We start from the raw sequence: 27,526 nt of genomic DNA, 5'->3' as shown, positions 1-27,526 counted from the left end.
TGCCCCCAACATGGGGACACTGTGCTTTGGGGGGCTTCCCCTAAGCACCCTGCCCATGTTGAGGGCATGTAGCCTGGTACGGTTCAGGAGGGGGGAACTCTCACCACCCCCCCTTTTCCTGTGGCCTGCCAGGTTGCGTGCTCGGATAAGAGACTTGTATGAATTTTTGGGGGGACCCCACATGGCATTTTTTTTTTCAATTTTGGTACAGGGTTCCCCTTAATATCCATACCAGACCTGAAGGGCCTGGTATGGAATTTGGGGGGCCCCCCACGCATTTTTATTTTGGTGCTGGGTTCCCCTTAATATTCATTCACTCACTCACTCTATGGACAGCTGTGCCCAGTCAGGTAAACCAACACACCACAGCAGCCCAAAAACAGCTCTCACATTAAACTCCACTATTTCTCGGCCTCAGCATGCTGAGACTTGTAGTCCTACAGAAGCTAATACACCACACACGAGTTACCTCTCCAGCCTTCTACCACTTACAAAAAATAAACCCGCCAAACCATCGTTTCCATAGCAGCCACCCTCTACACCCCACTGGGAGGTGTCCTAGTACTGCCTGACAAAACCACCTTCTCTGACAAGAACTTCATCACGCTGCGGTGACTTCTATCCGACGAAAATAAACCGGTCAGACAATACTCTTGCCTTTCCCTACTCCCACCTCAACAACGGAACGGAAACAGGCAGTAATGTAGACACACCGGCAGCAGTAGGGCCCTGCCGGAACCCGGAAGTGATGACGTGTGCCGGCCAAAGTGGAAAAAGAAAAAAGCAGCTGATTACCTATCGATAAGTAATCGACAGCCGAGGGCAGAGTGGTGGCTGCAGACAGGAGCTGGAGCCATGGAGGCTCTCTATCATCAGAGCAACAAGTGAGTCTGGTGACAGGCAGGGAGATAGGAGTGAGTCCTGATAGATGTATAGGGGAAGGGGAGCACAGGGATCAGTCTGAATCACACAGTGAATGGGACATGGCACTGACAGCCTGGACACATGGGAGTGTCACTGGCATAGTGTTAGGAGATATAGATTGTTATTGATTGCTCTGGACTTCTATATCAAAAGGCTTTTTATTCGGATAGAGTGGAGAGGGATTAGAACACCTGCCAGGTTTTATTGCTGTCGGTGTCCCCATTAGAGAAAATTAAACTTATTTGTTCTGTTTACCAGACAGAACAGCTGTGCCCGCCCAGCTCAGTGTAGAATTTTGGCAATGCCAAGTTGAATGTACTCCCACGCATGCGCGACTTTATCATTGCCCAGCCACTGGAAACAGTTGGCAGTCGATTCCCGGAAGCCACCAAGCTAAAGATGACAGCAGCCATCGGGCAGCTCTGGAACATCGCAGTGCTGAAGAGAGTGATTATAGTTCTGCTCTAAGCCCTCGTTGACCCCTGTGTGATTGGACCGTTCAAAATCACATGACAAGCGGCACCCTATTTTTGGCAATGGAACCGCTCAAATCATTGCGACTCTGAAAAAAAGATTTCTGCATTAATTTTCTGCGATTTCATTGCGACTTGCATTGACTTCTGTTAAATGCAGCCGCAGTGAAATCGGAGCTCCAAACCACACTGATCTGCGTCTTTGAAATCACCCTGATGTAGCACGGTTTCAAAGCCGCACTGGTGTTAACCAGGTTTTACTGAACAAGCTGTAGATAGAAGATGATTGGTTATTATGCACAGCAGTTCCAGATCCTGTCTTCTCCAATTTTAATGCATCCCCCCCTACTAGGTAGTGAATCCAGGATTAAGTGGATCAGAATGACATGACATCGAGCTGCACGATTAATAGTCAAGAATCGTTATCGCAATTTCCCCCCCCCCCCCCTCCTTTCAATCTTGAAAAAAGTGTTTCAGGATTCTTACTATGCAAAGACTTCTCTGCTCTTCAGAAGCCACAGCCCTCAAAAGAAAGGAAGAAAAAAATCCAGGCAGCCTGCTAAGAATCGCAACATTCTTTAGCAGTTGAACTTAAAGGGGTTGTAAGGGTTTGTTTTTTATTTTCTAAATAGGTTCCTTTAAGCTAGTGCATTGTTGGTTCACTTACCTTTTCCTTTTAAATGTTTTTTTTTTTCTTTGTCTGAATTTCTCATTTCCTGTTCCTCCTCAGTAAGCTGTTCTGGCTGACTAAACACCGCTCGGATTATGGTGGGAAGTTTACTGAGGAGAAACAGGAAGTGAGAAATTCAGACAAAGAAAAAAAAAACATTTAGAAGGGAAGTTGAAGGAAAAGGTAAGTGGACCAACAATGCACTAGCTTAAAGGAACCTATTTAGAAAATAAAAAAACAAACCTTTACAACCCCTTTAAATATAAACATTGTAACAATTTGTCAATGGAACAGACTTGTGTGTAAGTGAGGAAAGTTTAACCATGTAAAGGGGTGTTCCAGGCGCAAATTTTTTTGTTTCTTTTTTCATACACTGTAGCTGCTGACTTTTAATAAGGACAATTGCCTGTCCAGCGAGCCCACGATATCGGTCCCTCGAGGCTGATCCGTCCATCGGATCGGCTGCCGGCGCCGCCATCTTAATGAGGGAAATGGGCAGTGGAGCCTTGCGGCTTCACTGCCAGTTTCCTACTGCCCAAGCTGTGCGGTGCTTTGTGAATGGCCCCGTTGTTTTCTGGGACACACACATGTCCCAGAACACAACGGGGCAGCTCGCCGGAGAGACCTAGAGAATAAAATGGTGGTTGTTGCAATATTTATGTCACATTGTATGTGCGCAGTGGTCTTTCAAATGCAATTTTTTTTTTTTGGTAAAAAATTACTTTAATGAATTAAAAAAACAAAAAAAACAACTAACCAGTAAAGTTAGCCCAATATTTTTGTATAATGTGAAAGATTTTATATCGTGAGAATCGTGATCTTTTTTTATTCTAAGCAAAAAAAATTGTGATTCTCAATTTGGCCAGAATCGTGCAGCTCTAACATGACAGTACCTGACCATCCCTCCTATTAGCTACCCATCCCCTGGAAAAAAAAAAGTAGATCTGTGTGCCATTGGGGAGATTTACTTTCACTTCCTGTCTCATAGCCAAAACAGGATGTGAGGGGATCCCTGGTTGTCACCGGAACTAGTGTCCCCATTAAAAGATTTTCCCCTCTATTCCTGTTCTTATGATGACAACCCAAATTTTCTGATTTTCTTACACGCTTGGTAATAATTGTTGGACAAATAGAGAGGGCAAATCTTCGGGGACACAGACAGCAATAAAAACCTGAAAGGTGTTCTAATCCCTCTCTACTCTATCCAAAACAAAAATAAATGTTTTGCTTTTAGCTATACTATAAAATGGAACTAAGCTCAAACATTTTTTTAGATTTGGACGGATTGGAGAGGGAGTGGAAACCCCTTTTCAGGTTTTTATTGCTGGCTGTTTTGCCATTAAGAGAGTCACATCTCGATTAGTCCTGGTCACTATTATCAGAGGGCAATTTAAATAAAATTCCAAATTTTGCTCAAAAGACCAGGAGTAGGGGGGGACATTTTCCAGTGGGTAAACTTGGGGTTTCCTTCACTTTTGGAATGCTTTTCTTTAACTTCCTAGTTTAGTTATGGGACAAGAGGTGAAGCGAAATCTCCCCAAGAGGACACAGAAGGCAAAAATAAAATCACAGGGGGTCAAAACCCTTACTTGCTATATCAAAAATGCAGAAAAATTGTTATGGTCTAAATTTTTCTTGAAAGCAAATCGCAATAGTTCAATCGGGTCCGCTAGGTGGTTCCAATCACACCCTCCATTCTCCTCTATGGGTAGTCGGATGTAAGTGGACTTTTGTGCGTTTTTTACACTTCCATCCCGCAAAAGCAAACGTAAGGGGATCTGTTTCTCTATGTCTGGCCAGATCGGAGGGCAGTCAGGTGTAAACGGACAGCTGGTCCATCTATATCCGACTGCCCATTAGAGCTGCACGATTCTGGTGAAAATGAGAATCACAATTTTTTTTTTGCTTGGAATAAAAAGATCATGATTCTCTCACGATTCTTGCGGCATAAAATCTTTCACATGCTACAAAAAAATTGGGCTAACTTTTATTTTTTATTTTTTTTTATTATTCATTAAAGTGTATTTTTTTTCCCCCCAAAAATTGCATTTGAACGACTGCTGCGCAAATACAGTGTGACATAAAGAAACTAACAAATGTCAGAAAAGGGTTTAGTGTTTAAGCAGTTAAGCTTCCCTCAATTTCACACCAAAGTTTATTTCTTTTATCTAAATGACAACTTGCTACAATGTTTATACCTAAGTTCCACTGCCAAAGAATGTTGGCAGACTGCCTGTTTTTTTTTTTCCCTTTCTTTTGAGGGCTGTCAGCTTGAGCAGAGAGAATTCTCTACATAGAATCAGTTAATACTTTTTTCAAGATCGCTATAAGGATTCTTAACGATTAATCGTGCAGCTCTACTGCTCATAGAGCAGAACGAGCTGTGCCTGCTCTGCATAAGCAGAGCGGACACGGATCTGTCGTCTGGATGCTCAGCTCAGATCAGCAGGGGATCAGCGGACGGATCTCCTGCTAAGAAAAAAAATGGATCCGGCCTGTTTGAAAGGGACCAAAAAATGAGGATCCCAAACTCCACTACGGTGAGGCACAGTGACATCATTCTCTTCTAGGCAAGTACATTGGAATTGGAGGGGATAGGCAAGGTGAGGATTTTAATTTTTTTTTTGGCTTTAATTATGCGATTTTGTTCAGGGGTCAGTGGCTAGGTAATAAGCAGGCATTGCATTTTTTTTGAAAAGACCCATTTAAATGTTAAAGTGTCTCGCCAGCCAGAATTTAATTTTTTTTTCAGTTATAAAGTGTGAAAGGGACAGACCCTGTCGAGTTTTTATTGCTCATTCAAGAAATGGCCGGCATTAAAAAAAATGAGCCTCTGAAATCCAAAAACTTTATTGATGTTCAAATAAATAAAGTGCAATCAAATAAAGCACAAAAATAAGGTCTATCCACCAATATGATCTATATGCTTGTTTGTTGCACTTTATTTTATTGCTTGTTGCATGACTGCTAGCTATATTTTACTGCTTTTTTCTTATTTACTATGACCCACTTTTCTCTCATAGACATGTCCATGAGGTTCAGTCTCATATGGGACGTCTAGAGACAGCTGACAAACAGTCCGTACATCGTAAGTGTCATGATTTTTCCATGTGTATAAGATGCAGGAACATTGATTATGATTGTACTCGCATTCAATTAGAAGTGTCCCTACTGCTGGTGACTGCTTTCTTACTTGAAATCTTCTGTCCTCCAACCCCCGAGTCTTTGCAGCTGGCAGGTGTTCTAATCCATCTCAACTCTGCCCAAAACCTTGTTTAGTTCTATTTATCCAATGCAGGGTCCATAGCCCTGCATTAAATATGGGATGCCAAGGAACACTGTTGGAGTGTTGGGGAGTACCAACTGCTTTAGTAGCAGAAAATTGGATAAGTAAAACTGCCTCCCTTTTTTTTTTTTTTGGAGGAGGATTTTTACTTTCCCTCTAGTTGGGCTTTAATTCATATGGCCCACCAACACTTTACATGTTGAGTGACAACATCAGTAGAATCCTAATTCACTTTTATGGCTGCAGCTTCCTCTGTGGCATAACTATTTGCAGATCGCACACTAGTTATATTGCTGCAGGGCAGTTGTGCATTTCCAGGAAGGCTGTGCTGTGATTTGTCACAGCACATGCCGATCACTGGGTCCCGGCCAATGATTGTTCGCCAGCACCCGGTGATTGGTTCTAAATTTTGGTGGGGTACAGCGTTGCATGACGGCGGGTGGGCTCTACTTCTTTTAAGTCAGGTGAGACAAAACCACCTTTTTTACTGTAAATTAAATGTTTGTTAGCTTTATTGCCCCTCCTCTATCACTCTTCAGTTTAACATAGGGGAAGCAGACCTAACTTAACTGTTGCAAATAGTAGGCATAGCCTTTATGTGTAACAAGGACATATGGCTGCCCCCGTGTACTTGTATAACTTCTAACTATACATATAAACAAAGTTTCCAACATTAACACACATATTGATAAGATTTTGTTTACACCAAGGTAATTTCTTTTACATGTTAAAAAGAGAGAATACAAAGTGTGTATATGTATGTATGTATGTATACATGTATAATATGCACACACGGACAATGATCAGTCTATAATTTTAATTGGAGGTTTATTTTAACAGTTGGAGACAGAATAACAACAAAAATATCCAGAAAAACGCATTTCAAAAAAAGTTAGAAATTGATTTGAATTGTAATGAGTGGAGTAAGTTTTTGATCCCCTATCAGTCAGCAAGATTTCTGTCTCCCAGGTGTCTTCTATGCAGATAACGAGCTGAGATTAGGAGCACTGTCTGAGCCTAGGGTCACATTGCAGCGATTTGGCATGTGATTTGACAAATCGTCAGCTATTCCCCGCAATAGCAGCTTACGAATTGGTGCAACACCGACTTCGCGGCGCCGCACCATTTCTCAAAAGCAGTTTCTGTACTACGTTTGGTGACTTCGGGGTGTGATTTGTATAGACATCTTTGAGGCAACCCACACAGATGTCTCTGAAATAACCCCCGAAGGTGGGACTGACATGCGGGAATGAAATTCAGCTGAACTTATACAATTTCAATCCCGCTGTCAGTGTGAACCTGGGCTTAAAGCGAGTACTCCTAATCTCAGCTTGTTACCTGTATAAAGCATCTATCCACAGAAGCAATCAGATTCCAATCTCTCCTCCATGGATAAGACCAAAGGGCTGTCCAAGGACGCCGGGGACAAGATTGTAGACCTACACAAGGCTGGAATGGGCTACAAGACCATAGCAAAGGAGCTTGGTGAGAGAGTGACAAAAGTTGGTGCGATTATTCGCAAATGGAAGAAACACAAAATAACTGTCAATCTCCCTCGGACTGGTCCTCCATGCAAGGTCTCACCTCATGGAGTTTCAATGATCATGAGAACTGTGAGGAATCAGCCCAGACCTACACAGGAGAATCTTGTCAATGATCTGAGGGCAGCTGGGACCATAGTCACCAAGAAAACATTTGGTAACACACTACACCGCGAAGGGCTGAAATCCTGCAGCACCCCGCAAGGTCCCCCTGCTCAAGAAAGCACATATACAGGCCCGTCTGAAGTTTGCTAATGAACATCTGAATGATTCAAAGGAGAACTAAGTGAAAGTGTTGTGGTCAGATGAGACCAAAATCAAGCTCTTGGGAATCAACTCAACTCACTGTGTTTGGAGGAGAAGGAATGCTACCTATGACCCCAGGAACACCATCCCCACCATCAAACATGGAGGTGGAAACATTATGCTTTGGGGGTGTTTTTCTATTAAGGGGACAGGACAGCATCAAAGGGACTGTCAGGCCACCTGAAACCTGGTGACGGATGCACTCCGTAGGAATCGGAAGTGCTCCGCTAAGATAGTGGACCCTAGGACTGACTGACGCAGATTGTACCCAGGGGGGGTCAGGAAGCAGGTCTACTGGATCATTAACACAGATCCCAGTTGGAGCTAGAGCATAGATTCCCCAAGGCGCGGAGTCTAAGAGCCAGCAGGTGTTCACCAGAGGTCAGGGCAACTAGCAGACAGGAACAACAGAGTACATGCCAAAGGTTCAGGGTCACAGGCAGACGGATAGTCGGGGACATGCCAAAAAGTCAGGGTCATAAGCAGACAGGAATAGTCGAGAACGCACCAAGGTCAGTAACGGAGACAAACATAGAGCACGCGGCAAGCACTAAACAGGAAGCCAAACGCACAGTGAATGCACAATGGTTGATCAGCACTGCTGGCTTGCAGTGCACAGGTTAATATAGGGTTCCCTGATAGGGCCTGGGGTGGAGCCATGCTTAGAGGAGAGGTTATAAAAACCACCAGGTGGAAGTGGCTGGCCTCTTAGTGTGAACACATGAGGATAGGTAAGCAGAGGAAGATTACTGCATAACCATGACAGGTTACCGTCAAATCTTGGGCGAGAACCTCCTTCCCTCAGCCAAGGCATTGAAAATGGGTAGTAGATGGGTATTCAAGCATGACAATGACAAAACACAAGGCCAAGGCAACAAAGGAGTGGCTCAAGAAGAAGCACATTGAGGTCCTGGTGTGGCCTAGCCAGTCTCCAGACCTTAATCCCATAGAAAATATGTGGAGGGAGCTGAAGCTTCGGGTTACCAAATTTCAGCCTCGAAACCTTAAGGACTTGGAGAGGATCTGCAAAGAGGAGTGGGACAAAATCCCTCCTGAGATGTGTGCAAAGCTGGTGGCCAACTACAAGAAAAGTCTGACCTCTGTGATTGCCAACAAGGGTTTTGCTACCAAGTCATGTTTTGAAAAGGAGTCAAATACTTATTTCACTCATAAAAATAGAAATCAATTTATAACTTTTTTTTAAATGCATTTTCCTGGATTTTTTTTTTATTTATTTATTCTGTCTCTCACTGTTAAAATAAACCTACCAATAAAATTATAGACTGATCATTGTTTTTTGTCAGTGGGCAAATGTAGAAAATCAGCAGAGGATCAAATACCCTTTTCCCTCGCTGTATTATGCCATGTCCTTAAATATAACTGTCTGTTGTACAATGTACTATGGATTTATATTTTACACACCACAAGAAGAGGTTAAGCATCAGATTCATACGTTTTCAAAATGAGTCATGTGATTTTCTTCCCTTTAATTTCCTACCAGTGGTGGAGAATGAAATTCAAGCAAGAATAGACCAGATCTTTAGTAACTTGGAACGTTTGGAGATCCTATGTAGCAAAGAGCCTCCCAGCAAAAGGCAGAATGCCAAACTGTGAGTATAACAGTAAACCACTGGAGTGTCCATCATCTCCCTAAATACCCCATGCAAAAATTGTTCATTCACCTTTGCACCATGTGCTTCCATCATTTAAAATGATCTTTCATTTTGCACTTGACCTTAAGTGTAATTTACTCTTAGGACACCTCGCAATCGCACCTACTATGGCCAAAGTTCACCCCTTCAGGGTGCTCAGTGGCGGCTGGTACTCCAAAAATTTTTTTGGGGGGGGGGGCACAGACAAACTGAAAAATTCTGGAAAAAAAACATCAATGGAAGCTTCACTGTGCCCCATCAGACACTGGCACTGTGACCCCCCCCCCCCCGCGTGTTTGCCAGCTGCCTGGCACTTAACCTGTCTCAGTGGCAGGTCAGGCAGGCCTGCGGGTGACGGCAGTGAGCAGTGGGATCTTTTTTGTAATTCCTTTATTATTTTCCACAATGAAACAATTTCACATACCATAACAAAAAATGACAGTAATTAAGATAAGAAACAGAGACAGGAATCGGATGCAGTGCGGCGTAACAACAACATTATCAAATATCAGACAGTAGATAGCAAACATCAAATCTCAAAACCCGATGCTATGCACCCAGTAACAAGCATAAGCGGTTATGAATACGAATAACGGTTAGCGGTACACCGCCCCGGGGGGAACCATCCGACCACTATCTCAGCAATCTCCTACCGCCAGTTGAGTCACCAGGGCTAAACTGTAGTAGACTCACTGAAACCTGTCACGGAAAACTGACCCACCACCAGCTAGGCCCAGCCGTGCGGCACACCTGATGAGTTATGAAAAATAGGATATTCAAAGTATCTAAATAGGCCGGCCTAGGGTGGGAAGCGAATCAGGTAAAGGGAAGGGGAACAAGGGGGATAAGAAGGCAGGAAGGTGGGGATGGGAGAGAAAACAGAGAGGCAAAGCAAAGGAAAACGGGGTGGAGTGGCGGCACCTCCTGATCAGAGGACGGATTACACTACAGAGACTGATCAGGGATAGCAACCTCGCGGAGGTAGTCATCCGTGTAGATGTATTGTAGCCATGGTCGCCATTTCTCCCGGAAGGCCTCCTCCCCCCCACGCAGAGTGGCAGTAAGATCTTCCATGTTTCTGATTTCATTCACCTTGGCATACCACAGGGATTTAGTCGGCGGAATCTCCGATCTCCAACACAAGGGAATGCATGCTTTGGCGGCATTCAAGAGATGAATGGTAAGAGAAGCCTTGTACTTCTTTATCGATCGCTTAGAGAGGTGCAGTAAACAAGCCGCGGGGTCTCCCTCCAGGGCAGCACCAGTCAGGTGTTCGATTGTGCGTCCCACCTCCGCCCAGTAAGGTTGAATTCTGGGGCAGTCCCAGAAAATGTGTAGCATCGTCCCCTCCCCCACATTGCACCGCCAACATAGACTGGGGACCTGCGGGAAGAAACGGTGTAGAGAGGTGGGCACCCTATACCAGCGGGTCAAGATTTTATAGCAGGATTCCTGAACCCTAGTGGCAATAGAGGACTTCTGAGCGAAGTAGAGAATCTTCTCCCGCTGTAAGCTAGTAAATTGAACACCGAGGTCCAGCTCCCATTTGGCGAGATAAGGGGGGACAGACCCTTCAGGCAGAGAGATCAGCGAGGAGTAAATCAGAGATAAACAGTGACGAGTCGGTTCCCTGCGGTAGCAGATGTGCTCCAGCTCCGTGAGCGGGCGCGATATGCCGGGTGTCCTTGCACATCGGCGCAGGAAATTGCGAAGTTGGAGACTACTCCAGAAGTCCAATGGGGGATCTAAGGTGGATAGCCTTGCTTCTAGTGCAAGTGTGCCGTCCGGATCCAGGAAGTCATAAAAATGGGAGCGCCCCGCTGATGCCAATCGCCCAAAAGCGGGGTTCTGCCCGCCAGGCGGAAAGTCCGGATTACCCAAAATGGGCACCATGGGGGAGGGCATCGGGGAGATCGAGGAGCGGCGAAAAGTGTCCCTTATCACCCGTAAGGTACTGCCTAGCGTAGGATGGTCATTTAGGTCCCTCGGAAACGAGGTAGTGACCCATGGCCAGTACCTGGCCAAACCCTCAGAATCTTCCAGTTCCATCGCCACCCACTGCTTGGCCTCCGCATGGCAGTACCAGTCGACCAGTCTAGCAAGGTGGGTCGCCCTGTAATACGCCTTGATGTCTGGAAGACCGACTCCTCCCCTGTGCTTAGCCATATGAAGGATCTGCAGTTTGATGCGTGGTGTTTGACGGGACCAAATGAGCAGTGGGATCTTGCAGCGGGTCAGACAGCTCCTGTGTCCTCCGAGCGTCTCCTCCCCTCTTCCCAATGGGCGTCTAATTGTAGCGCCTGTCCTTTCAGCCAATCGGCTGACGGGTAACAGAGCTGCACACCTGATTGGTGGAGAGGCGGTTCAGTGTTAGGAAAGCGAATATTCATTCACTTTTCTAACACACTTGGGTGGACTCGTAATGCAAGGCTTTGCACCACGAGTCCACGTTTTTTGAAGCCTACTAGAGCCTTCAAAAATACCCCCATTCTCCCACCCGCCCGAGAAATGTAATAAGAAAAGAAAATTTACGGAGAGAAAAGAAGATTCCTGGCCATAAAAAATTATTTTCTGTAGCAACATGAGGTGAAATTGAAGGCTTGGTCGGCCGAATTTCGAAAATCAATGGTGGCACCATCGGATCACAAAAAAAGCAAATTTTCTGATTTTGAAAAGAAAATTTGTTCGAATTTCGACCATGTATGGCCTGCATTAGTTGAATTCCTACAGCAAAAGTCATGGTCCACAGTGAGCTTCCAAAGCATCAGAGGGATCTCATTGTTAAAAGGTATCAGTCAGGAGAAGGGTACAAAGGAATTTCTGTGGCATTAATATACCATGGAACACAGTGAAGACCGTTATCAAGGGGAGAGACTATGGCACAACAGTGACATTACCAAGAACTGGACGTCTCTCCAAAATTGATGAAAAGACGAGAAGAAAACTGAAACTGTCAGGGAGGCTGCCAAGAGGCCAACGGCAACATTAAAGGAGCTGCAGGAATATCTGGCAAGTACTGGCTGTGTGGTACATGTAACAACAATCTCCCGTATTCTTCATATGTCTGGGTTATGGGGTAGAGTGGCAAGACAGAAGCCTTTTCTTATGAAGAAAAACATCCAAGCCCGGCAAAATTTTGCAAAAAATAAATCTGAAGTCTCCCAAAAGGATGTGGGAAAATGTGTTATGGTCTGATGAAACCATGAAATCTTTCAGCATGACAACTAACCAAAGCATACATCCAAATTAACAAAGGAATGGCTTCACAAAAAGATTAAAGTTTTTTGGAATAGCCCAGCCAGAGCTCAGACCTGAATATGATTGTGAATCTATGGGGTGATCTGAAGAGCGCTGTGCACAGGAGATGTCGTCACAATCTGACAGATTTGGAGTGTCTTTGCAAAGAAGAGTGGGCAAATATTGCCAAGTCAAGATGTGCCATGCTGATAGACTCATGCCCAAAAAGACTACAGAGTGCTGTAATAAAGTCAAAAGGTGCTTCGACAAAGTATTGGTGTAAGGGTGTGCACACTTATGCAACCATATTATTTTAGTTTTTTAATTTTTACTTCCCTCCACCTAAAATATTTCAGTTAGTTGTTAAACTGAGTTGTACAGTTTATAGGTCACATTAAAGGTGGAAAAAGTTCTGAAATTATTTATCTTTTTGTTTTTCATTTTTTTTTTATGTCACAGAAACCTGACATTTAACAGGGGTGTGTAGACTTTTTTTATACATCCACTGTATACTTCTTCTCAAGTGAGGTATGTCCCACTCTTGGGGGGACTAGAACCAACCCCTCCCCCCCCCCCCCCCCCCCCACACACACATTTCATGTTTTCCCGAGTGACCGGGATTCATTTGACAAGAACTACTATCAACCTGTATTTGAAGAAAGGCAAGCTTTAAGTCCAGCACCTTTTTTTTTATTTTTTTATTTTTTTTCCATTCCACAATTTTTCATCTTGGCAGTTATGTTCTGCCTCAGTAGCTAAATTATTATAGTTTCTGTTGTTCTGAATCTAAGCCAAGACAATGCAGCGAAATGTATACCATGGTCCTTTGCCTGCTTCTTCAGAGAACACTGCAGCTTTCAGTTAAAGTGGAAGGTTAAAATACAAACCATTTAAAGTGGAACCCCTGGAAATAATTTCCTTTGATTTTTGGATAAAGGACAGATAATCCAGATTTGTGTCAGTGTCTATTGCCCAATTGATGACATCTTTGCTCCCTTCCTGTCCCAGTGATGGTAAATATCCCCGACGAGGACGCAATAAAAAAAAAAAAAAAAAAAACTGAGATTTTAACCATTCCCTATCTAAAGCTAAGAAAATTGTGTGGCTGGTGGTGCAATATCAGTTCTTTTGCTTTCTAACACTTTTTTTTGTCAACTTAATTTTTACGTCAGTCCCAGTCATTTTGTAGACCTCTTTAGCTACTATTGATATCAAGTATAGCATCTGATAGACTTATGTGTGCCTTGACCAAACTTTCTCATTAAAAAAAAAAAAAAAAAGTATGTATGTGTGTATGTGTTTGTTTTCTGCCAAACAAATCTTATGTTAAAGCAGAACTCCCTTTATTTGCTTAAAATTAGGCAACTGATGTGTTTCAAATATTTTAAATGCAGCTTTTGTTGCAATACTCTCCTCCTCTTCACCTTTCCTGCTTTAAATAAAAGGCAGGGGTGACTGGCAAGAGGACTTGAAGTCGGGGATGGAAAGATAATATTAAAGCAATGTTGAACCAAAAAGCAAATGTTTTATTATATTCCAGCTTACTAATTCTTAGATGTGATGGCTGCATTAATTTCCTTTTTCTTTTCTTTATTTTGCCCTGGTGATCCAGCCAGTAAGTCTGTTATATAGTTAGTCAGGCTGAAAAAAAGACAAGTCCACCCAGGTCAACCAATAAGAAAATCATACAATCCCATATACACCATCCTATACCCACAGTTGATCCAGAGGAAAGCAAACAAAAACCCCAGCAAAGCATGATCCAATTTGCTACAGCAGGGGAAAAAAATTCCTTCCTGATCCCCGGAGAGGCAATCGGATTCTCCCTGGATCAACTTTACCTATAAATGTTAGTATTGAGTTATATTATGTACATTTTAGGAAATAATCCAGGCCTTTGCTTTATAAAAAAAAAAAATCTGATGAGCTGGCCAGAAACTGGAGGAGTCTATTCCACATTTTCAGCTCTTACTGTGAAGAACCTTTCCGTATTTCAAGATTAAATCTTTTTTTTTCCTCTAGACATGAAGAGTGCCCCCTTGTTGTCTGTGATGACCTTAAAGTGTTTGTAAACCCTTACAAACCACTTTGACCTACAGGTAAGCCTAGATTTAGGCTTACCTGTAGGTCCAAGAAATATCTCCTAAACCTATACGGTTTAGGATATATTTACAAAAACACAGCCACTGCTGTCTACGGCGCATGCGCCGTAGACAGCGGTGCACTGGGCAGGCCGCAAGTCACGGCAATATGCCGCTCGTGTCTGCTCCCGTGCACATGCACGGGAGTGACGTCATCGCGGCTCCAGCAAATCACAGCGGCGGTGCAGCAAGACCCAGAAGTCACTCCGGGATACATGGCAGCGGCGAACATGAAGACGGAGGACTGCTTCGGGGGCTTCGTTCTCAGGCAAGTTATTCATAATGAGCTAGTATGCTACTAGCTCATTATGCCTTTGCCTTGCAGGTTGCATTTTTTTTTTTTAAATAGCCTTTACTTCCTCTTTAAAGTGAATAACTCAACACCAAGTTCACTATCTGTACCCCTTGTGTATTTATACATGGTGATCATATCCCATTTACATTTAACTGCTGTGCTTACAATGATCAGCTTTTGTTTGTTTATGTAAAATCTATAACCCCCCCACCAATTTTTTTTTCTTTTCTGTAACTGTCAATAAAGGGTTAGCTGGAGTTCAGCTTCATTTGGTAGTTTATCTAAATCTGTTATTGCATCTAACAATGCCGCTGTCCAAAGGTGTCCTCTGTGCTCCTTCATCCGGGGGGGGGGGGGCACTCTAATACAGGGGGTGTGGTACCTGCCAGATCACCAGGTAAATATGGGATGTAGCCCCCTGATTGGTAAGTTTCAATTTTTTTGGGGGTTTTGGGTTTAATACTCTTTTTTTAAATCTATATTTGCAGGCAAAGGAAATGACCATAGGTATTGTCTAAGATATTTCAGTTATCTTAAGGCTAAAAAAACTGACGCAAAATGATCATCTGTCAAAAAAATTGTCAAATTCCAGTTCTAAATTTGTTGTCGTGGGCAGTGTTCATCTACAATAAATCAATCAAGGATACACCTATTTGGATAAAAATTGGAAGGATTTTTACATTGGACCTTAACATTAAATAGTTGCTGATTAATGAGATGGAGATGTACAGAAATTTTATAGTCAGCAAAAACCCACATTTTTGTTGAAATCGCACATTTCTTAAAATTGTTAGCATTTGTCCAAAGATAACTTTTAAATGGGAGACCAGTCGGTGCCCTTTCCAACCTTGTAACGATCTACATTTTTCCGGTCGTCCACTTTTACCCACATGACTCGGATATGGCACCTATTCTCGAGAACCTACCTGGAATGGGTTAAGAAGATAAACTCTACTGGTATGAAACGGAAGCAAAAATAATTTCTTTACAATTCTCTGCTTCCATAATTCTAATTATTTTTTTTATGGTTTAAAAAATGCCTCAGATCCTATCTGCTGTTATAACCTGGACTTCAAAAAGGGTTGGAAATGGACAGGAATAATAATTTACTAAAGAGAGGGGGAGGTAAGGAGTGAGAACTGCAATACCTATGTAGCTGGCATGCACACTACCCCCCCCCCCCCCCCCCGCTACGGATTCCACACACCCCCCCCCCCAGGGCGGTTTTGGGAAGCTTTTAAATGAGTCAGGTCAGGAGAAGGGCTTGAAACAGGTTTCCTGTGTATGGTTCTGTGATAGCAAGTCAAGTTTCCACACTGAGCAGGTAGTTGCCATCATTAACCCGCGGTGCACCAGGACAAAAGAGTGCACAGCCAGGAAATGAGCAATTGGGATTTGTCTGAGTAAAGATATATGTTTGGGACGTAATTGGCAAACCTTTGAATCTTTGCAGTAAATGATACATTAAATTATACATTTAAAACATTTTTTAATTATTATTAAAAAAAAAATGTCTTTCTTTCCCTTTTTAATATGTCTTCTTCTTCTTCTTTCTTCTTTCTTCTTTCTTCTTTCTTCTTCTTTCTTCTTCTTTCTTCTTCTTCTTTCTTCTTCTTTCTTCTTCTTCTTTCTTCTTCTTCTTTCTTCTTCTTTCTTCTTCTTCTTTCTTCTTCTTTCTTCTCTTCTTCTTTCTTCTTCTTTCTTCTTCTTCTTTCTTCTTCTTCTTTCTTCTTCTTTCTTCTTCTTTCTTCTTCTTTCTTCTTCTTCTTCTTAAAATATTTTTACTGCTTGTGTTTTTACCATTTGCAGCCAGCTAGCGACAAACTAAGTGCATTCAGTCATCTCCATAGGCACTTTCTCACAGTTCTTTTGTTAGAAACAGGCAGCGGTATAAATTGCAGAGGTGCACATCCTCCTTCCTCGCTGCTTTCAGAGAAAAATGTATTTTGCAAAGGCTAACAAAAAAAAGCATGCAGGTAGAGTGCTTTTTTTTATTGAAAAGACCAGCATGCTTTGCAAAGTGTAAGTCATGGATCCATGTATCCATTCCGCTATATCATCCAAGTTAATTCTTCCCTAGGCCTAGGCTTTTTGCAGGGTTACTTGGTAGGACTGCAGCCTCTTGTCTTATCATTTTTAGTGTTTTTCAACCACTCTCTAATGCTCCAGTGAATTTGGAAAGAGAGCAGTGCTTGAGCCACTGAACACCTTGATCTGCATTTTGCAGGCTTAGACTTGTGTCATTTTAAATATGTCTTAGGTCTTTGGATTTAGATAGAAGCAAACCAAGCATGTGCAAAAGATGAACACCAGCATGAGATTTAGCAAAACTCCCTATGTGGATAATAAGTTAACACTTCTTCTTCAATTTTTGTCTTTGATAGCCGGGTAGACCAGTTGAAATATGACGTGCAGCACCTACAGACAGCGCTGAGAAACTTTCAACATCGGCGCTATGCCAGAGAACAACAGGATAAGGAGCGTGAGGAGCTACTGACACGGAATTACACCACCAATGTAAGTTTCACTTCCTAAATTGCCTACATTTATTCATACCATAGACATATGAATTGATAACTAGTTTCACCTCTCATCTGCATCTAGGACCATTATTAAAGTCTAGGCTAAAATCTCTAATGGGTATGTCCCCTACAAATCTTCTCTGTATTTCAGGGGCTTAAGCTGGCCATAGAAGAATCAAAATTCAGCTGGTTCAGCAGGAACCAGCCTAATTTCAATCTGTCTAGGGGCAGGCTGGTTGTACTGAAGTCGATCCATTGACTTCAATACAACCAGCCTGTTTGTTTGTGTTTTTTTATTTTTATTTTTTTTTATTTTTTTTTGCCCGATCAACGCCAACATTTTTATATAGCTACCAGCAGTGATCATTGTATTGTGCCAATGGGGAAGGCTCCCTTCCGGCAGAACAAAATGACTTTGCGGAAACTGAACCGCTTTCTTTCCGTCAACCCATGGTTGACAGAAATAAAATTGCATATTGTATAGCCTGCTATGCTCTGCATAAGTCCCCCTGTCCATCACTGTACTTGATGCAGTGGTATCCTTCCTCGCCTTACCCCTATGTAGGCAGAGTATGAGAGTAAGGGTTTTACTCCCCCCTGATTACATTTATGATCAGCTGGACTCCAGGACCATTTGGGTGATGTGCCCCTCTTACTTGTTGGGTCCGGGCTAACTGCCCCATTTTCATAAGGATTAAATCGGCCCTGGATTTTCCTGGAGTCTTACACTTCTCAAAGGTTCCTGGCTCTTCCCCACTCTGCCATAGTCTCATCCCCTCTGTTGCACCAAAATGTATTCTCTTTATGTTTTATATCCTCGTGAACAGATATCTAAATGCGAAGTGCCCATCTAATATACCCATGGTTTAACTCTCAGCATCCACCAGAAGCTGAAATGGTGGACTGACCCTGTTTTTCATTTTCCCGGAAAATTTTATATAAAACCCAACTAGGTTCAAATTTGGTTTCATTTTTAAAACCTAATCTTCTTATAGAATATCTTGGGTGGTGAGAGACCTTTTTACCTTCACTCCATATAATAGAGTGGATATAAAAAGTCTACACAATGACAAGACAAAGATAAATCATTTTAGAACTTTTTCCACATTTTAATGTGACCTATAAACTGAAATCTTTTAAGGGGGGGGGGGGGTAAAATAAATAAATAATGTGGTTGCATAAGTTTGCACACCTTCTTATAACTGGGGATGTAACTGTTCAGATTTAAGCAATCACATTCAGGCTGGGTTCACACTGCTGCGTGGGGAGATCCGGATGTGATTCGCACCGCAAATCACATCCGATCTCCGTAGCGATGCGAGTTCAGCCATACAGATAGTATGGCTGAATTCGCATCGCTCCCGCAGCAAACTCGCACGGGACCCTTTTTTTGGTCCGCAACAGAATCGGATCGCATGGGGGTTCACACCATGCGATCCGATTCCTGTGCGAGTCGGCAGATCGCACTGCGATATGCGGACGGATCTGGGGGTGTCATTAACATATCATTGACACTCCCAGCCGTCCGCATAGGGCAGTGTGAACTGCCGGCAGGAGTGATGCGATGCGGGAAAACGCCGCGGATTTGCGGCGTTCCCGCATCGCAGCGGTGTGAACCCGGCCTCAAACTCATGTTAAATAGGAGTCATAACACACCTGCCATCATGTAAAGTGCCTCTGATTATCCCCAAATAAAGTTCAGCTGTTGCTGATAGACTCATACCCAAAAAGACAGAGTGCTGTAATAAAATCAAAAGGTGCTTCAACAAAGTATTAGTGTAAGGGTGTGCACACTTATGCAACCAGATTTTTTTATATATTTTTTTATTTTTACTTCCCTCCACCTAAAAGATTTCAGTTTGTTGTTCAGTTTGTTGTTCAGTTGTGTTGTACAGTTTTTATATGGCACACTAAGGCTAGGTTCACATTGCTGCGATGCGGGAACGCCGCAAATCCGCGGCGTTTTCCCGCATCGCATACCTCCCGCCGGCAGTTCACACTGCCCTATGCGGACGGCTGGGGGTGTCAATGTTATGTTAATGACACCCCCAGATCCGTCGGCATATCGCAGTGCGATCTGCCGACTCGCACAGGAATCGGATCGCATGGTGTGAACCCCCACGCGATCCGATTCCGTTGCGGACCCAAAAAAGGGTCCCGTGCGAGTTTGCTGCGGGACCGCTGCGAGTTCAGCCATACTATCTGTATGGCTGAACTCGCAGCGCTACGGAGATCGGATGTGATTTGCTGTGCGAATCACATCCGGTTCTCCCCCCGCAGCGGTGTGAACCCAGCCTTAAGGTGGAAAAAGTTCTGAAATGATTTATCGATGTCTCTCTTTTTTTTTTTTTTTTTTTTTTTTTTTTTTTACATCACAGAAACCTGAATTTTTTTTACAGGGGTGTGTAGACTTGGTACACGTTTTACTCTGTAGTCCTAGCATTCGTTCTTCCACGTTAGTTTACACTAAAAAGAATACTATTTGTGGGATATAATCAGCCAGACGTTACTAATTGGATACACGAACATGTCTGCAGCTCATGCTCATTTCCCAGTGTAATAGTTGCACACAGTCTGCTATTAATCTTACTTGAAGTTCATCTCAAATAATTTTGCTCGGTCACATAACTTCTCCTTTTAGTCCATTTGTAACTTTCATAGTAGACATATGCTTAGAAGAAGAGGGAATTTGTTTGTTTGTTTTAGTGATGAAGGTTTTAATGTATTTTGGATGTGTCCTGTTAAAGTGGTTTTAACCCACTTAAAAAAAAAAAAAAAAAACTAACACCTGCAAGATAGGCATAATGAGCTAGTATGCATAGCATACTAGCTTATTATGTAATACTCACCTGAGATCGAAGCCCTCACTGCGGTGCCCGTACACCGCTCTGGTGGCCAACATCACTCCCGGGGGGTCACTTCCGGGTATCGCGGCTCCGGCGCTGTGACTGGCCAGAGTCACGATGACGTCACTCCTGCACATGTGCGCGGCAACGACACATAGGTGCCATTGCTTCAGTTTGTGTCAGTGTGCATGTGCCAATGATGTTGGCACATGCAAATGCAGAGGATATCTCCTAAACGGTGCAGGTTTAGGAGATATCCAGGGTAGCTACAGGTAAGCCTTATTATAGGCTTGCCTGTAGCAAAAAGTGTGTTGTAAGGGTTTACAACCACTTTAAGCCAGGATCTTTTCTTTGCTTCCTTAGTCATTCTTGCTTGTTGTTATGACAGCACTAGATAGTTAGGTTGTGGGAGTTAAGCTGGCCATAGACGAATAAAAGTTCACAGGGATTGGCCATGATCCATGTGTGGCCATCCTCGTTTGACAGAAGCGGATTGTTAAATTGACCTCTGCCAATTGGACAAGCTTGAAAACTTTTGTTGATCACCAGCTGCAGCCGCTGATAAGTGTACAATGTCCTGGCAGGGGAATTCCTCCATGCACCTCCATTTGTGTGGATGGCGGAATCTGTTCCTGAACTATCTATTGTCAGCTTAAACTGGTTACAAGGGCACAAGGTTTTTTTTTTCTCAAGTCATCTTCCAGGACAGTACCTTGAGAGATGATCGGTCCCACCTGACAGGAAACGCAATCAACAAAGAGGTTAAAATGGCCAACCCCTCCCTGTGCTCCTCAGTTCTTGATTATGTTTCCACACAGAAAAACCGTTTGTTCTTTTTCTAAAAGACCCAAAGCCGTGGGCTCATGGGGTTGTTGAAGCTTTTGGGTCTGGTAGGGCTTGCCCTTCCTGGGGGGGGTCTCCCCATTTTTCTTGGGGTTGGGGCAGCAGATTTGGGAAGAGCCCCCTTGAGAGTTGAAGGACCCTGGGTACAGTGGGGTACCCAGAACTTTAGGGATAATTTTCCTGTTCCTGATGGTCGGGGCTCCGGGTGTGGCATACCCTCGACTTCTGGTCACTCCCTGCAGAAGGTAATGTGGGCGGTTAGCAGTGAGGGATGCGGCCGATCGGCTGGGCTGAGAGGACTCGGCGCCATGTTGCCAGAGACAGGAAGTGGAATGACACGGCTTCCTCCCTAGCACCGGAAATGACATTGCCATGCCTCCCTGAGTCCGGGGCTGCGGCAAAAAGGCGGTGGCAGCGACGTTCTGAGCTGGGAGCAAAGGTCTGACCTACATCCTGCTCATCCTGATCACAACACCAGTCTCGGCAAGGATTGGAAGACTCTAGTGACAAGATGGAAAGAGAGGAGAGGCCCTTAGTGGCCACAGCATTAGAGGAGACCATGGGGGGGGGGGGGGGGGGGAGTCGACCTAGCTGGCAGGGGTAATGATGGGGCGTGGGACCCCGACTCTTACGCCTGCAGGACGTAGCAAGGGGGGCATTGCTTTCTAACTTGCATATGTATCTCTTGTAGGGGAGGACGTCACTGCCCAGGTGGTCGCCAGCCGTCCTGAAGCCCCTTCCTGCTCTAAGAGATGGGGATATTGTAATGATAAATTGCCACAGGATCACTCTAAACCTTTTTGTTACAAGTGTATCCACAAACTAGCGGGGGAAAAAAAACTCTCAGAAAGACTTTCTCTCCGTTCAGTCGGAGATGCTGACAAACCTTAAAGCTTTTCAAGCAACCCTCAAAACAAGGGACCCTGAACCCCACACTAGCAGAGAGGATACTTCCTCCAAGGAGGGGCCCTCTAACAGAGCAGAGGGTAGCAGATGTCCGGAACCCCTTTTGACCTCTCCCCTCTCAGGATTCTGAGGAGGAGAAGGCTGAATCCCCCGATCAGAGTGGTTCTGATGAGGGCATTGAGGACAGTCAGGAGGAGGACTCCAGACCAGGCAGACATATCTTTGCTGCCGATGATGTGGAGGGCCTTCTTAGGGCAGTGTATGCGTCCAGAAGAAATTGGGAACCCTTGGCACAGGTGTCCGCACAAGATTGGATTAGGGCTTAACCAAGCCTCTATACATCCTAAATCCTCCCGATCCACCAGGCCCTTAAGGATATCATTCTTAGGGAGTGGACGGAGCCTGAAAGAAAGCTTTTGAAGTTTAAAACATGAAAACGTAGTTGCCACTTCAAAGAGGAAGAGATTCCTTAAGGCACCTAAATTTGATGCTTCCCTGGCTACATCAGGGACCAGATGGATTGACGAGCCAAGACCCTTTTGCGCAGGGCCTGGGAAGCCAATGCAGCAGCTATGAGTCCTGCCCTAGCTTTGGCTTGTGTGGCTAGGAACACAGACATGTGGGTCACCAAACTAATTTCAAACAGGTCTTGGAATCTTTAGAAGTGATTGGTAGGGCACCGCGAAAACAGGTGCCCTTTTGAATTCCACAAGGAGAGCTTTGTGGGTCAAGACCAGGGATGGGGACAACAATTCTAAGACTCAGCTGTGTTCCCCTCACCCTTACGTCACTTTGTATCCTTGGCTGCAGACTTATGGCTGGGGAAGAGAAGACATCCCTTCTGCTTGCCTTTATCGACCCCCCCCCCCAGCTCCTGGTAATGGTACCTTCCCATCTCTAAACCGGTTTTTAGCCTTCTTAGGTTTTGTGGGAAATTTCTTGCCGCCCTCTGTAGACCTAAAAAAAAAAAAAAAAAAAGGCCTAAGCCAACCCAGTGACGAAGAGCAAGGATACCAAGTGACGTAGGGGTGGGGGGAAGACTTTCCCACTTTCTCTCTCAGTGGGAAAGGATTACTCTGAGCCCTTTTTTCTATTATTTGACAATAGGGTTGTACTCGGGCAGAACCCCCTGTACCTCCTCAAGGTTCCACAGAACTCAAGAGATTGTCCTTCCTGCATTTTGTACCAACCCTCAGAACGAGATAAGGTTCCTTTCATTGATTTCAGATGTCAGACATTGTCTGTTGGCTTATTTAGATAGCGTTAAAGACTTTAGAAGGTCCAGCCACTTATTGCTGTAGTTTGTTTTTCTGGCCAGAGAAGGGTCGCAAAGCATTCTTAGCAAGATGGATCAAGCAGACTATTGCTTTAGCCTATGATCAGGTTGGTAGGGCAGCCCCAAATAACCTTAAGGCACATTCCACATGGTCTCTGGCGACAGAAAGGGCCAGAGCATCGGTGGAGCAGATATGCAGAGCAGCTACATGGACAAGCCAGAGCCCCTTCCTGAGACACTACAGGGTGGAGTTGCTGTCACTTCAGTATCTGGCGTTTGGTAGGAAGGTCCTACAAGCTGTTGTCCTGCTCTAAGGTAGGCTTAAGCTACTTGCTCTTCTCTCAGGGTGCCGCCCTGGAAAACAACTTGAGAAAATGACCAGTTGCACTTATTGGTAACTGTGTTTCTGGGAAGTCTTCCAGGACGGCAGGCCTACTTCCCAACCGCTCTTTTGGTATGTTGGTTTTGTATGAAGATTTGAGGTGTTTCACTCTCATGTACTGGTGTGGGTTAATACTTTTTTACAACTGAGGAGCACAGGGAGGGTCTGTCAGGTGGGACCAGTCATCTCTTAGGGTGCCCTCCTGGAAGACTTCCCAGAAACTGCTGTTTGCTCTGTGGGCACTCAGGTAGAGCCAGGAGCAAAGGCATGGAACCCAAGAAGAGGAGGATCAGGGCTGTTGTTATCAAGGCCTTAATAAGGTGTGACTAGCTATTAGCTGTGACTAATAAGCAGCTCTATAGGGGCTTCTATTGTCCAACACGTGGCACTTGTTCATTTGGACATGGGGTATATGCAGAGTGGCATGCATTAAAGTATGCTGTTGTCTTTGTGGCTTAACCCTTCCCAAATACACTAAAACCTTCATAACAAATAAAACATTTTGGTAATGCTTACTACTTGCAATGTTTTGCAGAATGACAGTTCTACTTTGTCTTTTATTGCTACCAGTGCACTGTAGACACATGTGAGACCTCGGGTTTTATCTATAAGAATGCTATAAAACTGAAACCCTTAATGTTTATATAAGAACAAATAATCAGTGCAGTCACTTACCAATCTCTCACACAGGATTCAGAGACCTCAATACACATTGATGAGACCCTTCAATTTAACTCCTCTGTCCGTAACGCACACCAAGGCATAGACGACCTCCTGGGGAGTGGTACCAGTATACTGGAAGGGCTGAGGGACCAAAGGAAGACCTTAAAGGTGGGGAATCAGTTGGCCAAGATAGGGCCTTGAGTAATTGGTCTTACTGGGAAGAAGAATTGACCCACAACTGCTTATTACCTCCAGTCCACATTTATACTATAAAAACCTGAACTGAGAGACATGGCCTGCCTATTGATGAATCTCCTGGAGTCGTTGGGGTTGATTTACTAAAGGCAAATCCACTGTGCACTGCAATTGTACTTGGAAGAAGATCTGAAATGAGGGGAAGCTCTGCTGATTTCCATCATCCAATCATGTGCAAGCATAAATGCTGTTTTTTTGTTTGTTTTTTAATTGCAGTGCACAGTGGATTTGCCTTTAGCAAATAAACCCCCCCCCCCCCCCCCCATCTATGAACATGTTTGCAAAAGTCCTGACAGTACTCATAACTTCACTGGCTCCATGCTTATTCTGGGTCAGTGACTTAAAGTATTGAGATGACCAGACATCTAGCATTTTTCAGAAGGAGGTCATCAATTGCAGACTCTTCTTCTCTCAAAACAGGTTGACTTTATAGACTCTGTTGTTTTGCCCAATGAGAAAAGAAATGGACTGAGTCACTTACAAGTCCATTTTCCAACCTGCTTATAACCTTGCTCTTCTCTGCCCCAGGAGTCAAACTCTGCACAATCTCTTTTCCAAGGCATACACAGGGTGGACAAGGTCACCTCTCCCTCACATGAGTGTTCATACTTGACTTTTGGCCTATAAATTGCAGTTGCAGTAAGCAGAGATGGTTGGGGTACCAGTACTCCCCTGCATGATCCCCAATATTCAAAGAAGCTTTTATACCGAGCATTTGTGTCACCCATCAGCCTGATCCTGCTCCCTTCCAGAGTTTCAGCAAATCCTTATAAGACTTGTGTGTATGTCCAGCACCTAGCTCATGCAGTAGGAGTTGCAGGTCATTGGGGCTCAAAACTGTACAGGGTCACTTTATTTCACATGAACAGCTGCCACTGTTTCTGGAACAGAAAGTGAAAGGTAATCTCCCAAATGAGACACATACAGTGAAGGAAAATACCTGGAAGGAGTTTTAAATGTATCCTTCTTTATTGAAAACCATGTAAAAAAAAAAAATATCCACATGTAAACAGATGACAACAGGGGATGCCAAGTTATTTTCAGCGAACAATCCTTCTATATGATCAACGGTAATTATTTATTAGAATGACCTTTTTACTAATATTCCAAAACTATTTCACTGAAAGACCTAAGGACCCGATTTATAAAAGAGTATAAGATTTACCATGGTACAGTAAACCTATGCCAGTTTGGGTTTAATTCATTATGGTGTCTCTAATAAGCATCATTCGTTGCTAAATATGTCTGAAAATAAATCTGATCTGAATCACATTATTCAGTACTCTACTGAGAGAATAAAAAAAAAAGTTTAACCACTTAAGGCCTGGAAGGATTTGCCCCCTTAATGACCAGGCCATTTTTTGCGATACGGCACTGCGTCAATTTAACTGACAATTGCGCAGTCATGCGACGCTGTACCCAAACAAAATTGACGTCCTTTTTTTTTCCCCCACAAATAGAGCTTTCTTTTGGTGGTATTTGATTGTGTGTGTGTGTGTGTGTGTTTTTTTTTTTTTTTTTTTTAAGCAGGACCTTGTGGCGGACAGATCAGACACTTTTGAAACTTTTTTGGGACCATTGACATTTATACAGCAATCAGAGCTAAAAATAGCCACTGATTACTGTATAAATGTCATTGGCAGGGAAGGGGCTAACACTAGGGGGCAATCAAGGGGTTAAATGTGTGTCCTAGGGAGTGTTTCTAGCTGATGGGGGACTGCCTGGAGGAGGAGACCGATCGCTGTTCATAATCCATACAGAACAGGGATCTGTCTGTTTACATTGACAGATCTCTGTTCTGTCTCTCTCTCAGGAGCAATCGCAGGTGCCTGGCGGACATCGTGGCAGCCAGGCACGCACATCTGCTCCGTCGTCGCGCCATGCACGCCCCCCATAGATCTCTTAAAGCGGTCGACATACAGCTACAGCGATTCGACCAGGGGAGCCAACCTGCCGCAGGATTACTGCGGTGGCTGGTCATTAACTGGTTAAACTTCTTTTAAAGCAAATAATTTTAAACCTTTTCCGTGAGATGCATGCAAAGTATTCTCTGAACACGGTTGAGAGTGTGACATCACTGCCCCGCCCCTCCACCTCATCTAATCAGAGAATGCTTTGCATTCATGCAGAAAATGAAAAAGCATTCTCTGAATGGCACCCGTTTTAAGCGGCCGACCTCCTGTGTTCAGAGTTCATCAGGCCGGCCATTCAGCACAGTATCCAGAAGCAAGTGGAGATCTCTGGAGTATTGGTGTTTACGTCAGTGATTTCCAGCTTCCAGAGCCTTCGTCTAGGTATGGTATATACATTGTTCCAAGCTGGACCAATTTACCTAGGTAAAAATATATCATACCTGGAATACATCTTGAAATTAATTAGACGTACAACTATCGTTTTGTACGTGCTTAGAGTCCACCATTCAGTCTAGCTGGAGTGGTTGCTACAGGGAACACACGGACATCCTTCGATAAATCAAGCTTACTAACAGGGGCGGACTGACAACTCATGGGGCCTCAGGCAATAAATTATGGGGACACCCACACACTATACACACCCACACACTGAAAAGGTACTGGAGAGGCAGGGCAGCTATAATCTTGGTATTTTTTAAAAAAAAACACAGATTTTTACATACTGTCCCTGGTTTTATTGAGGCTGGCAACCCTGATGGGGCCCCTTAGTGGCATGGTGCCCTCGGGCAGTGCCCGAATGGTCAGGCCGCCCCTGACTACTAAACATTGGGTACAGTTATTAGTAAATTATATTCAAGATATTATTTTTATCTCTGCTTCTCATTTAGATCACATATATGAATGTTGGTTTAGAAGACATATCTTAACACCTTGCTTTTACCTCTGTCCTCCCTTCCTTGTCCCCATCAACCTGTTTTCTCCTCAGGGGGCCAAGAAGAAGATCCTGGATGTGGCCAACATGCTGGGTCTGTCCAATACGGTTATGCGGCTGATTGAGAAGAGAGCATTTCAAGATAAAGCCATCATGATTGGAGGCATGATTTTCACCTGTGTGGTTATGATTCTTGTCTTCAAGTATCTGACATGAAACGGTGGAGGGGAATCCTTCAAATCCATGGACTGTCCCTCAGCCTAGTCTCTTTGCTGCCCCTCATCCACTGTGAAACATCCCTGACACCACTAACGACAGAGAAAGGATGAGAGGCTGTGTAGAGAGCAAACAAACTTTTAACAAAGACTTTACATGCTTCTCAAATGAAAGTTATACATGTTGTATATTTAATACTGTCTCCTGTTCAGCTGCACAATCTGTATTAAAATTGGTGGAGTACAGGA

General features: G+C 43.9%; 1 protein-coding gene across 2 annotated transcripts; it reads left to right on the top strand.

Moving 5' to 3' along the window:
* The first annotated feature begins 719 nt into the window (after nt 1-719).
* GOSR2 (golgi SNAP receptor complex member 2) lies at nt 720-27,526 on the top strand. 2 transcript variants are annotated; one of them, XM_077460149.1, is made up of 6 exons: nt 720-884; nt 5,091-5,155; nt 8,702-8,810; nt 16,910-17,042; nt 23,991-24,131; nt 27,117-27,526. In XM_077460149.1, the coding sequence occupies exons 1-6, from the start codon at nt 856-858 to the stop codon at nt 27,276-27,278; spliced, it is 639 nt and encodes a 212-aa protein (XP_077316275.1). In that variant the 5' UTR covers nt 720-855; the 3' UTR covers nt 27,279-27,526. The 2 variants fall into 2 exon arrangements, with proteins under 2 accessions (XP_077316275.1, XP_077316276.1); XM_077460150.1 differs by lacking the exon at nt 23,991-24,131.

Source organism: Lithobates pipiens, unplaced genomic scaffold (assembly GCF_037356315.1).
Source record: "Lithobates pipiens isolate NorthernLeopardFrog02 unplaced genomic scaffold, aLitPip1_a1.2 Scaffold_28, whole genome shotgun sequence".
Taxonomy (NCBI): domain Eukaryota; kingdom Metazoa; phylum Chordata; class Amphibia; order Anura; family Ranidae; genus Lithobates; species Lithobates pipiens.
Note: the sequence above shows the minus strand (reverse complement) of the source record. Positions and strands in the feature narration are given on the sequence as shown.

Excerpts from the sequence above, each read along its gene's own strand:
- GOSR2 (XM_077460149.1), top strand. The coding sequence starts at position 856 with ATGGAGGCTCTCTATCATCAGAGCAACAA. Across the intron at positions 17,043-23,990 it reads CACGGAATTACACCACCAAT|GATTCAGAGACCTCAATACA; the intron begins GTAAGTTTCACT and ends TCTCTCACACAG. Across the intron at positions 24,132-27,116 it reads ACCAAAGGAAGACCTTAAAG|GGGGCCAAGAAGAAGATCCT; the intron begins GTGGGGAATCAG and ends TTTTCTCCTCAG.